Source organism: Mizuhopecten yessoensis, unplaced genomic scaffold, assembly GCF_002113885.1.
Source record: "Mizuhopecten yessoensis strain PY_sf001 unplaced genomic scaffold, ASM211388v2 scaffold716361, whole genome shotgun sequence".
NCBI lineage: Eukaryota > Metazoa > Mollusca > Bivalvia > Pectinida > Pectinidae > Mizuhopecten > Mizuhopecten yessoensis.
The window spans coordinates 1,274,060-1,288,972 of NW_018480078.1; the positions used below are offsets into that span (position 1 = coordinate 1,274,060).

The 14,913-nt window shown below is 37.3% G+C and overlaps 2 protein-coding genes across 2 annotated transcripts in view; both read left to right on the forward strand.

Annotated features, from left to right (window-relative positions):
- LOC110443821 (F-box/LRR-repeat protein 5-like) overlaps nucleotides 1-14,913 on the forward strand; it is a 91,778-nt gene that overhangs the window by 51,032 nt on the left and 25,833 nt on the right. The gene's annotated exons all lie outside the window — the stretch shown is intronic.
- Nucleotides 9,656-10,720, forward strand: LOC110443835 (extensin-2-like). Its single transcript, XM_021488258.1, has one exon. It carries the CDS (start codon nucleotides 9,656-9,658, stop codon nucleotides 10,718-10,720), a length of 1,065 nt encoding a protein of 354 aa, XP_021343933.1.

Sequence of the window (14,913 nt, forward strand, 5' to 3'; positions counted from 1 at the left end):
TTTTTAATAGGTAATCTACAAATCAAATAAAGGATATAGATTAAATGCTATAAAATGGGGTCCTGGAATTTATATTGTAAGGGGTAAATATATATGACCCAGACTATTTAGTATCGATACCACAGGACATATGAGAAACTTTTAAAGGGATCTTTATAGCCGTCTGAGGTTTAAGGTAAACAACCTTGACCAAGGTTATTTCTTTATTACAGACGTTTTAAGCCTATTAGATTGATCCTGATACCTATTTATTATAGTTCTGTCCTAAGATTACGTTCAAGTAAAAAAGATTGCATTAATAAAGGTATTAAGAAATAGTAAGTGTCATGACTAGCTTTAGACAAAGGCTGGAATTTAAAAAAAAAACATGTCATTGATAAAACCGAACACTATTCAGACGACAGGATGAACATTGGTACTTTGGGAGATTCGGTTGCACAGGAAGAAAAATGGGTAAATTTTGAAAAGTTGGAAAAATTGAAGAAACAACCTGGTCAAATTTTCTAAAGAAAATTACATGGTGACTCCATTCTTCAGATTTTTTTCAAGTCTAAATATGCAATACATATAAGTAGTTAGGTGTAATTGAGGCCTCCCTTTGTAATTATCATAATATTGGTCGGTGTGGTTGTCTTTGAAGATGGTAAAGGGGATAATTTAAGATCAAAGGAAAGGCATATAAAAAACCCTTTAATGAGTTAGTGACAAATTATGAATGGCCTGGATTTTAACGATCTTAAATTAAAGACAGACAAGCCTTTTGATCATTTCTTGGAGCTGCTGTTTCCTTACAGGGACATGTAATAATTATGTGGTGGGTAACGTTGAGTGACCTTGTTAAGAATGAAGACAACACGGCACACACACAGATGATTGCACCGTTAATATTTGGTGTTGGGTACAGTAGGTCAAAAATGAATTACACTGCACCATTCAGCTATTGCATCCTTCTAAGTCTCATGGTTGCTCGGAGCCAAAAAAGGTGGAAATCCAAATTTGTATTAAACAGAAGGGAAGGTGTGTAAAACCCTTAATTCCATGAATTTCAAATATTAGAGGTGTACTGGTTGATTTCAAATCAAAGTTATGTGAACTTCCTATTTGGTATATAGGTACATGTACATCAGAAAAATGTGCTGTGTTAATACCTAAATAAGAACCACTTGACCCCTCTTTGACTTTGATTTAAAAAACAATAAGGTTCCAGAAGATATCTGGGCTACTGTTAATGTAGGGTACTTAAGACTTGGTATGTAGGTACATGGAAATGTACACTGATGTACTGTTCCAAAAAGGGAACATCTCAATATCTGTTGGCCTTTGACCTATGACCTTGGCATCAATTATCAAAATACAGGTTTATGGAACAAATCTCCAGTATCGTTTCAGGTAACCGGGATCTCTTCTGACCTTTTCAGGCCTTTGATCTCGGATGTAGAAATAAAGATTTCCAGCATATCCCCTTAGATATCTTTTATTATTTGCGAAGTTTAAATAACCTTTTATGAAATATGTTTTCATTGTCGTTAACATGGAACTCTTTTTGAAAAGGAGATACAGTTCACATTATCATGTCACATGACCTTAAGGATACCCGTACCACAGCCTAAAACAGAAACTGTGCGTTTGAAACTTAATTTTCTGACATGACTCTTACTATGATAATTCATTTTAGAAAAAGAAAAATGTACCTTGCAGGGCATTTATAAAACATAATGGAGATGAAATAAACAAAACGCAATCAACAAACGTGTGTAAATTGTTCTGCTGGGCCAGACCGGGGTTCGAATCCTAGACTTCAGATTGTTATACCATCGCTGAAACCGTAATACTGTATAATGGGAAAATGGCAGTGCAGTGGAACAGGGATCCTTAAATGGACTAAACTGTAAGACCTAATTGTAAGTGATTAATTAGTATAGCTAGTGGAGGTCTGATCCCATAGGTGGGGCAGGATGTAGACATTTTCTCGGGATATATAGATTAGGAAAAGCTTCCATTGACTTGAATGTAGGTGCAGCAATTTATATTGTCAAGTTAGATATTCTAAACCAAAGCTGCCTTACATCTGTTTTATTCAGTGATATTTGCTGCTCTCAGAAACGGGGATAAAGGTATAAATTTATGTTTTCAAATAATTTCAAATTTGGAGGATAAAAAGACCAGACTATTAATGAATTTATAAAAAACTTGGTATGAATTTTGTATGCTACATGTTGCTTCAATGAGTTGGAAGAAATTGAAAATGTTCCACTGTTTGCTGTACCGAAATAATGTAGCCAAAATGTTTTGTCTATGAATATTTTTGCACAAAAACTTGTTATGTAATGAGGAAATCTAAATTGAATGATAAATAAAGGAACCAATCCATTTATAAATTGGATAATAAATAAAGAAAGTGATCCGTTTCTGGAATTGAATAATAAACATACAGGTTTGTTTTCTGTCCTTATGTACTTATTACCTCCCTTTATGTAATTGATTGACTATTGAATACCGCCCGTGGTTTCTGTGTACCTAACTCCCTACCTGGCCAGAACTAAGACGTATTATGTTCCAAACAGCGCGTTTCCATTACCACAGTCGAGGTCCTCGTGATAATCTCCGGAGAGTTGATATTTCAATAGTATTAAAGGCTCAGCAGAGCTTTAGAAAAGTCCCTGTAATAGACAGAGAACTATGGTACTCTATACCATTATGTACCTACAGTGTAGTCAGGTAGAACAAGCATGCTTGGTGGTGCTGGTTTGTGTAAATATACATAGCAGGCCACTATACAAATGCATACTGTACAGTTGAAAACAAAATTCAATAAAAACATTAAGACAAAAAACTAGCACAACTTAAAAATATATACTACCAGGTACAGGGAAGTATAATGTGTCGGGATCATTGAACTAATTTGTCTGGTATACTTAAATTTCTTCGACCTCACATAAACAATTTTATTACCAGTTTATGTATAATATTGGTGATAGTTTTCTGTAGTAAGATGTTTACTTTAATATAAGTCCATTATTGCCTTTTGCATGTGGCCCTAAACCTTCCCTCTGCATCATGAGACCATAATGCTCTCAGCATAGGGCGATAAAAGATAAACAGATGATTATCTCCCCTTGGACCAAACAAAAACAACCTATTTAATAATAAGTGTAGTCAGTTGAGTGAAAAATGAATCAACTGAAATATAGGCATAAATATTTTCTCTAACAAACATGTAAAAGGCTCACAATCGCTGTCGCCAGATTTCGACGACAATCCCCGTGTTTTATAGAGCTGTCATGTCAATAGCTGACCATAAACAGACCACCGATCAGAACTTTTGAGCCTGCGATTATGGTCAGTGTTAGCGGACCATATGAGGTATAGATAAAAATGTACTTCTAATATCTAGTTTCCTAAGAACAATCATTTCCTGCAGTAAAACATGTGATGTTTATTTTCACCAGTGATATATTCTGTACCCATAAGGGTCCTATAACTCTTACATGCTTTTCATGCTATTGAAATGTGTAATTAATGTATATGACTATTTTGTCAGCAGTGCAGTTCGGTCAGCTGTAATAACAATGATGGCAGAAGCATATGAACAAAGTAAAATACTTTGTTCACAATCCTAACATCAGTAATTTTAAGAAATAATTCCTAAAACATATTTTCCATATTTCATTATCGTCACCGTTTCTTAAACTTTAAAAAATCAAAGTGTCACATGAAGAACCTGAATTTGAGCATATCTTGTATGATATTGTAGATGATATACTGATGTTAAAATCAGACAAAGGTAACCTACCAGCCTGTGTTTATGTGGGTATAGATCAATTCACTTGACCACGATTGCCGATCAACGTGTAAATATTTCAGGCCACATTCTTATTTGGCATTGAGTTAGGTTTAATTATTCAATTTCCCTGGGCAACTCTTTTACGTATCCGACCTATAAATGCTCTGCTTTTTGAAATATTTATAGGATGTGTTTTATCGGAGGCACAAAACACCAGCCTTTGGGATAGTGTTTGGACGTCATTATTGTTATTCCTCAGTATGGATCACATTACCTTGTCTACACTGTATGTAGGCCTGGAGATCGGGTGATTGTTCGAGTCTTAACCAATAAACTGTTATCCACTGATATCCACTGATATTTATTTACATTGGTAACATTTGTTATGTTGAATTCTCTGAAAATCGAAAATCGTAATGTGCTCTGTTGATTTTTCAATAAATAATAAATTACCTACATATTTGTTATAGTAATTCAAGTTTTGTTGATTTCCTGGTGTTTTAATGTAAAACTTTAAACTGGGTGTGTCTTGCTCCAGTGATGATAATGATTCATACAGCTGGGTAGACTGTTCATTCAATATGAAGTGCAAGCATTCCCATTATAACAACCTGAGTTACATCCCAGATGTCCTTGTCAGCAGTAGAACCCTCTACAGTGGTCAGCCATGCTTACCTACTGAATTAATATTTAAATTTGATATGTAGAGAAAATAACCTTTTTCGTCGACGATGCACAGAACACTTATACACTTGCCATTGTTCGCTAAATTCTCCTGAATGATTACAGACAGCTCAGTAACCTTCCCTATCTATTGAGGGGCTGGGAATTACAAGCTAACTAGCTTTTGTTCACTATCTGTACTGTCCCACACTTGAACCAGGAAGTATGTGACGCAGGGTTCTTTTTATTACATTAAATAACCTTGAAGAATCATGCAGTCTCATCTTGAAAACAGCACGACTCATGTCTTTGTATTTGTAGTTGCAATAAACTAATGCTTACTAATTTCCTGTTTCTCCAAGATTCTTAAGCCATTTTAAGTAAATTTCAGGATGTCGGTTTGTATAAGGTAAGAATTTTTCCATTTACAGTGGAGGAGTTATTAATTAAAAAAATACTACTCCTTCACTCATTCACCCCTAGAGTCACAAATGAACCTTACCAAATCAGTGACTGGGCAAGTCCAGTTTTAATATGTAGGGGTGAATGAGTTAAATTGCTGCCGATAAAGGGATTCAATCATAATTTGGTATAGGTCATCTGTCAAATTGATACAAATGTCCAGATGCCCTATTACCAAGTTTTGTCATTGTAATCTAAAGAAATCTAAGAAGCCTTTGTGGTCTCTAGCTGTTAGAAATATATCATTTTCTTTTCTTTTCTAAAATTCACTTCCAAAGAAAAACTTGACAAATTTTACTGTAAGAAAAATGGAAAAAAAGACGCGTTAATGAATTGAACTGGAAAAAAGTAGGCGCATACATATTACTGAAATACAGTGTAGTTGACTTTTTACATGTTCTCAGCTTGTGTTCCAAATTGATTCATTTGAAATGATATGAAATCAATATTGCTTCTTTTAACAACCTTGTTTCATGTGCTTCACTTATTTCATCAGGCATATAAATTAGTTTTATTCAATATAGATTATTCATTTGCTACGCAAATTTGCACACAGATGGAATTTTTTTAATATTCAGTGTGGAGAACAACAGGTCTAACAACATCTCATTGCCAATTATTTACTAATTCTAAACTATCATTGAAGGTTTTATTTATGCGTAAAAGTTAAAAAAAAACCATGGATCTTTTCCTTCGAGGTCTTGGTGTGATGCATTATGGTTTATTAGCTCACCTGGTCCGAAGGACCAAGGTGAGCTTTATGCCATACCGTGGCGTCCATCGTCCGTCGTCCGTCCGTCAACAATTTTTTTAAACGACTTCTTCTTCTTAACCACTGATTGGAATTTAACTAAATTTGACTGGAAGCATCCCTAGGTGGTGGGGATTCAAAATTGTACAAATGGAGGGGCTGACCCCCCAGGGGGCTGAGGGGCAGGGCAAAAGGGGGGCAATTTGGCTATATTGCTTTAAGCGACTTCTCCTCTGGAACTTAAAGATGGATATCAACCATATTTGACTGGAAGCATCCCTAGGTGGTGGAGATTCAAAATTGTACAAATGGTTGGGCTGACCCCCCCAGGGGGCTGAGGGGTGGGGCAGAAAAGGGGGCAATTTTGCTATATTGCTATAAACGACTTCTTCTGTCAAACTATGTCATGGATATCTATCATATTTGGTCAGAAGCATTTATGGGAAGCAGGGATTCAAAATTGTAAAAATGGTGGGGCTGACCCCACGGGCTACTGGGTGGGTCAAAAAAAAGTTTATTACTTGAAAATGGTTGAGATCCCTACCATATAACCATATATACAATTGCTGAGTATAAAGAGAAGATTGCACATTTGCTTCCAGGATGGCCCTAGAGTCTGGCCCCACCCTTGGAGACATAGTCCCTAGGCCATTACTTTAAAACGGTTCAGATTCCCATCCCGAAACTATATATACAAATGCTGGGCATAAAGAGACGAATGCAGTCATTATATTAGAATAGACCCTGGGATCTGACAAACTCTTAGGGACCTAGTTTCTTAGTCACAGCTTGGAAACAGTTGAGATCCCCACCCTGTAACCATATATACAATTGCTGAGTATAAAGAGATGAATGCATATATGCTTCCAGGTTGGCCTTGGGGACTGCCCCATCCTTGGAGATTTAACCCCTGGGTTATAACTTCGAAATGGTTTAGATCCCCACCCCAAAACTATATATACAATTGTTGGGCATATAGAGATTAATGCAGTCATATTAGAATTGACCCCAGGGTCTGCCCCACCCTTGCAGACTTAACCCCTGGGTCATAACTTTGAAAAGGTTGAGATCCCCACCCCAAAACTATATATATACAAATGCTGGGCAAAAAGAGACAAATGCAGTCATGATATTAGAATTGATCCTGGGGTCTGGCCACAGCCCTTGGGACCTAGTTTCTGAGTCACAGCTTGGAAACAGTTGAGATCCCCACCCCATAACCATACATAAAATGGCAGGGCATGAAAAATCTAATAAAGATATGCTACAAGGATTGGCCTTGGGGTCTGGCATATTCCCTTGGATCTCATTTGGAGAATATTTTGCCTTGATTGCTTAGATAATCAGGTGAGCGATACAGGCCCTCTGGGCCTCTTGTTGAAGTTTTTTTTCCATATGATGGAACAAACCTGCTAATGGCTACAGTGTCGGAGCTGTCAGAGTTATATAACCGGTTGATTAAACTTTTATGAGCTTACAAAAGTTACTAGGTGCCAGGGTGTTGTGAGCTGTTACATTAGACTAGGTTTCACTGTCATGGTACGATGTGTATAACAGTCAGCCCAAGTCAAAGACATTCTAGGTATGGTTAGCTTAAACTATACGACCAAGTCCAGATAATGTTTGTCAGAGTTAAGGTCAATATTTACCAAATCAGCTGATATATTCTTATTCCTATAGTATTTCAGTGGTAAACATTGAATCTGTCTCAATGTTAATAAATAAAAATATCTACACAATCGGTAGGTTAAATCTAACAAATAACAGAAGATAAGTTATATGTATGACATTTAATTAGAGGCATCCTGTAAATCTATAATATAAACATGGATAGCATCAATCATCACAACATTACATCAACAGTACACATAATCTATATATACATCAGAATAAAAGTGTTGGCATAATATGGGGTAGACTCAACTTAATGCTTGTAATAGTACCAGTCTTCCTCTCGGTTGAGGTAGTATTTTGTAGCTGTGTAGACAATGTCTTACAGATTACTACAAATTGTTTGTGCAGATTATACTGTGGCTGTGCGGACTAGCGGCGACAGATTACCACGATACTGCGTTTATTGCATTGTAGCTGTGCAGGTTTTCTGGGGTAGGGTATTAAGTTTATCTGACAGTGGGTGTGGTTTATTTATCGTTATGTCAGGAAGACTGTTCGTACCATGACCCTGAAATTAACATGAAGTTTTGCATATGTTCATTTTTGTGACATTTATAGGTTTGGTTAGGAAAGCATATATATTCTGTGTTCAATGCTGCACTTGAAAATGAAATACTGTGATCAGCCAAACTTTCCCAGCAATCTTAAGTGTAATACGTAAAAGTAAGGCCTAACTTTACATAGAATCAGATATTGTTTTATTGTTTATATACCTACAAACAATTGTCCTAGGTTGATATTACCAACCTTGAGTTTATGTCATTTTATAAACATGAATAGATTTGATTGTCAGATATCCTATACTTTTGGATATAACCTACACCACTCAGTACTTTGGCCGTATTTAGTTTTTGTTCAGATACACCAGGAATTAAATGTGTTTTCTATTTAAAAGTCATCGCTTGCCTGATTGAAATTCAAATATGTTAACATGAAATTGACGTTTCAATTGATTATTTGAGGGAGATGAAGTCTGAATAACCAGGATGAGATATTATTTCATGGAATCTCATTACAAGACAAAAATTGAATGATACAAATCGCTTGCCAATATCTGATAGCTTAACTGTCTAGGTTTTTGTATTGTGTCAATGTTGGCTTTATTCACTTAAAGAATAGAAGAATGTATATATTTAAAGAAATATACCATTTTTGCAGTTCAGTTGATTTTTAAAATCAGATTAGATTATTTAAAAATATAAAAAAAAATAAGAACAGTATTGATATGATTTGGTGAAATGTTTAAAGCAGTCATTTTTCTGACACTACTGTTGTGTAATTGTTTATTGGTTGGGCCATTCCCGAGTCCACCTACATATATTGTGTAATGTTCAAGATTAATGGTGACATCTAGCTGTCTTAACTTTGGGTAATATCCATGTCAATTTTAATTTAATTGCTTTACGAATATCATATATAGCTCACTTTATAATTTGTACATCTTGTAAGTTAGACCTGTTATATATAATCTGAATGTGTTTATTTATCTTGACCTGTACGTGAAGCTAGACACACACAACAAGCTTGGTTGGGTTTGTTTGATTAAGTTTAGCATCTTATTAAAGCTTAAGTCATTTACAGACAAGCCTCTGAGTACATGTGTAATATGGAAGGGATATGTTGGTGTATTTGCCTCCTTGTGATAACACAGATCTAACAGCAACTAAAAGAGTTCCAACTCGCTGAAATACTATGCTGAAAGAGCCCTGCAGTATTCCAGCCTGTCACATCATCCTGACAATGGGTAAACCACACATCATCCTGACCATGGGTAAACCACACATCATCCTGACCATGGGTATACCACACATCATCCTGACCATGGGTAAACCAGTCGTTACCACCACTCATTCAAAACTGAACATCAAGCTGCAGGGAGCAGCAAGTAGCAAGTTTTAAAACTTCTGTTTGTCTCGGTCAGGGGACATTATCCTTATAACCTCCCTTCTTGGGTGAACGTTCAACACAAAGGCTGAAAGAGATGCATTGCAAAATGCGTTATGAAATGAAAAAATAGTCAGAAATGAGAGAGATATAAGGATTCCAAATGTTACAGATGGGTGCAATGTTTTTTGGGTTTTTTTGTTGCTTTTATGTCTCCAAGTAAAGAGTACAAAAGAAAATCCCAAATTCTGCAGGGGGTTCCCACATTAGTCATCTCCTCCAAATCATTTATAAATAGAATCAGGCATGTTCTTTTCTAAATCCCTGACCAGCAGGGGTGATACAATAAGCTTTCCATGAACAATCAAGTAAAGCCCTACCTGTACCATAAGGGGAAGCCCTACCTGTACCATAAGGGGAAACCCTACCTGTACCATATGGGGAAGCCATACCTGTACCATAAGGGGAAGCCCTACCTGTACCTTAAGGGGAAGCCATACCTGTACCATAAGGGAAAGCCATACCTGTACCATAAGGGGAAGCCCAACATGTACCCTAAGGGGAAGCCCTACATGTACCATAAGGGGAAGCCCTACATGTACCATATGGGGAAGCCCTACCTGTACCATAAGGGGAAGCCCTCCCTGTACCATAAGGGGAAACCCTACCTGTACAATAAGGGGAAGCCCTACCTGTACCATAAGGGGAAACCCTACCTGTACTATAAGGGGAAGCCCTACCTGTACCATAAGGGGAAACCCTACCTGTACCATAAGCGGAAGCCCTACCTGTACCATAAGGGGAAACCCTACCTGTACCATAACGGGAAGCCCTACCTGTACCATAAGGGGAAACCCTACCTGTACTATAAGGGGAAGCCCTACCTGTACCATAAGGGGAAGCCCTATCTGTACCATAAGGGGAAGCCCTACCTGTACCATAAGGGAAAACCCTACCTGTACCATAAGGGAAAGCCCTACTACCTGTACCATAAGGGGAAGCCCTACCTGTATCATAAAGGGAAGCCCTACTACCTGTACCATAAGGGGAAGCCCTACCTGTACCATCAGGGGAAACCCTACCTGTACCATAAGGGAAAGCCATACCTGTACCATAAGGGGAAGCCCTACCTGTACCATCAGGGGAAACCCTACCTGTACCATAAGGGAAAGCCATACCTGTACCATAAGGGGAAGCCCTACCTGTACCATAAGGGGAAGCCCTACTACCTGTACCATAAGGGGAAGCCCTACCTGTATCATAAGGGGAAGCCCTACTACCTGTACCATAAGGGGAAGCCCTACATGTACCATATGGGGAAGCCCTACCTGTACCATAAGGGGAAGCCCTACATGTACCATAAGGGGAAGCCCTACCTGTACCATAAGGGGAAGCCCTACATGTACCATATGGGGAAGCCCTACCTGTACCATAAACTCCTCCGATATATGAAGCTCTTACTGTTCAGCAATTCAAAGCTTGATACTAGGATTAAAATGTAGGGTTGATTATACTCAACCAGTACAGCATATAAGATGTGTAAAGTGGGTTATGATTGATGTGTTGAATATTAGTTATGAATTAAGGTATATAGGTCACGTTATAAATCATAAAAAGCAAAAGAGAATCCTTGAGAATGACAGCATAAAAGTCCTACACCAAAACATAAGTATGAGAAGCTTGACACTGCTGAAGTAACAGATACACTGTCTTTTCTTGAGGTGTTAGACACAGTACAATATTTTCTTCTCAAATTTAAGAGTGAACTGAAATAATGTGCTATGTTGGAAATGTTTTGGCAGTGGAACCATGCACCAAATACTGATGACAGTAAACAAAATTACATAACCTCTGATTACATAAAGGTGGCCCGTCTCACTGAGATTCTGAGTCATGATCTAACGAGTGCTTGTAAGCCTTTTTTTTAGACCTTCACCTTACATTTCGATTTCAAATAAACCTTCCTTAGCATTATCGACTTTAAATGAAATGCCTTATCGCATCAGTGTTAGTATTGCTAAACACCTACGGTACTCTGATTATCGTAGAGAGAAGCGGTACAAGTCGTAATACCTGGATTTACACCAGATTACTCTTGTCATTTGGGCATACTTTGCTGTAATGCTGTTCTAGGTGTAATTTGCCAGTGCAGTTTAATGTGGTATCAGAGGACGAAGGTATGACATCTTCATGGCAGTTATATTGGTCGGTCGCCTGGCTTACATAATCCACATTTTTTACATTCCAAATGTCAGTTCACCTTACTGTCATGCAGCTTAAGTTCAGTCTCGAAAATCTGCTAAGGGCATAGGTTTTCTTGAGTTTTGTTTCATTTCAATTTGAGGTATTTGAAATCTGGAATGTAATGTAAAAAATCTGTTTTGCCTTTCAGAATGTAGTATATAGAGGACATGGTTTTCACAGTGATAAATATTGATATGCTTTAGTCCACTAATGCACTCTAAAAGGTGGGTATTGATAAACTGTTCACTTGACTGAAAACAAATTTGTAATTACGTCAGAGCAGTTTTGTCTTTGAAAGCAGGTATGTGTTGTCATTTTATCTGATGAAATCGTTATGGAAAATATATTCTAGGTTCTGGCATCATTAATGAAAGAGCAGACAGGATGTTTTGACAAACATAATACATGCTGCTGTTATTCTGAACCAAGGCAGAAAGAGTTTACTGAGGTATTGCCCATCAATTATTGACGGTCAGATGGTGTGACAGATAAACAGGAATATACTGTGTTTTACCTGTGATATGCACAGGGGAAGGACTAGCTCTTATGTATTGCATTCTAAATTTTCAGTTATTTTTGATCTATAAACAAAGATATTCCCTTCTATTTTCAATATTTAAGTGTCTAGGTCATCAGTGCAAACAAGATTCCTGGTACAGCCTAATGTCATGCACTAAAATGTTTTTCTCAAGTGGTCGTCGGGTGGTGCATGCAGTGGATAGCACATGTTCACCAACCATGTGATTTTTATCCGAGTACGCCTATTTCCTCCCACATTAAGACCCCCCTGTGCACTAACATCCGGTCCAACATAATTGTTGTAAAATAAATAAAGTTTATATAAATGTTTGTCTCATATTAATCAAGGCAGGAGGAGAAACTAAAAAAAAAAATGACGCTGGTCTAATTGCGTTCATAGCCCTGTGAATGCAATTTCTTATGGTAATGCTTGTAGAGAAACTTTCAGTGGTAATGTAAAATATAGCAGGGTATAAGATGGATCGGCTGTTCCCAATGTAGCCAATACCAACTTATCTACTAGAATTACCTATGCATAGTACCTGAATCTACATCAATAAACTCATTTATTACTTACTTTCAAAGAGATATTCAATTCTATACATCAGCTTAATAGAACAGAGGTCTTCTATACTCTGACAGATATCCAAAAGTGACATTTGTCGAAGTGTGAAGATGATGCTTTTAGTTTTAACCAATCGAAAAACATTCACCTATTCACTGCATCCAATGCCACAGATTTTCTGGTCAGACGCAGATGACGCGACGGTATAAAAAGTGGTTGATTTAGTGAGTCTAAGACTACACATGATATTTACCTTACTACATAAGTGATATCATTTTGTGAACAAATCTTACGAGATATCAGCATAAAACGGTAGGATATATTGAGCTATCAATTCAAAATGTGGACAGCCATATTGTTGTCAAGTGTGACTTCATTAGTAATGTTATGATTTCACTATTTAATCTCCAACTGTTTCGATGCTGTAATATTCTTTCGTCATTGTAGTTAGTTGAAAAATGTAATATACAGAAAATTTAATGGCTTACACTTGAAAACCATACATTTTTTTACCCGTATGGTAGAATTTATGTACTGATATTTCAATTGTGCTTTGCATTTGCGAACAATATCGATACTCTGCCGTACGAGTGAAAATAAGGTATTCAACAGAAACCATAAAAACTCCTTTATCTGTTGATGTATGGGGTTGGACGTCCTCACAACAGTCCAATAGGTCATGTGAAGACGGAGGTGTCAAGGTATTGTCACCCTTGTTAAAATAAGCTGCTTCCTTCTGACTCGGCTAGGCAGAGTTTCTCTTTAAACACATAATGAACTATTCCAACCTTTGGTTTGGAAGAGTTCAAACGTGTCTTCAGGGGTGAATGAGTTAAAGTCAATCGATACAAGGTCAGACAGGTAAGCCAGAGGTCACCTGTTCAATCCCTAGTAGATACATTAAAATATGATAATCTCTTTTACTTTGGCACCTGAGTAGAAACCGGGGAAATATTGACAAAAAAATGTGTGCAGCCTTGCTGTCAAAAGCATTGGTAACGTTACATCCGGAAACTAAGTTCCTTCCTGAAGGGGGAGTATGTCATCCAGGTTAAATACTTCAGGATCCCTGTACCACTGCCAAAAACTGTTACTAAGTGTATAGGAAACTGCTTTTTTGGCATGGCCATTATAGCTTCGATAAATCATTTTCTGAAAAGAAAAACATAGCTTGAGGGACTTTTTATCAGAAAAAACAGATGAAAGAAAGAATCAAGAACATTGTTTTGAATGTAAAGATTCAGTGGGGCTTAGACCAAGATTCAAACTTATGATCTCAGATTGTTATACAGTTGCTCTAACTGATTGAGCTACCATGCAGGTCAACAGATTTGTCCTGGCCCAACTGTTCTGCAATTATATCCAAACAGAAGTAAAGGGGAGGTCACTGTATATAGGAAAAACCACAGTGCTGTGGGACAAGGAATTCTTTTGAAGCCACTCACTTCCTACCAACTTCATAGCTCAATTGGTCAAGCACTAGAAGTCTAAGGTTTCATCCTTTGTGGAGACAGGAAAAAGGGACATGAACAAAACAATGGCCTTTGTTACAGGGATTTACATGGTTGACAAAACTTTGAATATAGATATCAGAATAGTGCTGCCACCTAGCATCAAGGGAAGGTAACAACCGAGTGAATGTGCATGTTCTTTGAATAAGTAACTGAAAAATTCTAATGAAATTATACGTGTATATATAGCAATATTAAAACATGTCTAAATACCACGATGACACTTGGCAGTTTTCTTTTGGGACACAAATTGTTTGAGCTCCACCATGTAGTCAGCTTAAGTTGTACCATTATCACAGTTCCCTAGCTATGGTCCTTATCTTGACTGATCCCTGGAACACGTATTGGTACAGGGCAAGGGTTGAACAGTTACATTGGGGGGCTTTATCAGTTAATTTGTCACCATATTAAAAAAAGGCATTGCTGTTCCGGGACACTGGTCAGGTTAACTGACCATATAAATCTGTAAGCTGACCTTCTTTAGGCATAAACGGACCATAAGCAAGCCTAAATTGATCATGTATAGGCCTTTATAGTTTACAAGTTTATACACAAGTTTGCTTGGTATTTGATTACTTATTGGACACAAGCAAGACCTGTTCTCCTATTGCATACTCTGATATGATGTAATTCATATTACATCATGTACCACACATATTACATCATGTACCACACATATTACATCATATACCACACATATTACATGTCAATTTCACAGTTTAACAGTTGTAATTATGGACAGAGGGCCGTCTTCCTTCCTACTGATATAAGGTTTGTTGGTCTGCCCCAGACTAAAGCCCATTACTGGTCAGTGGGTGGAAAGGCCTAACTAGGTCATGATCAAAGTAGCACGTCT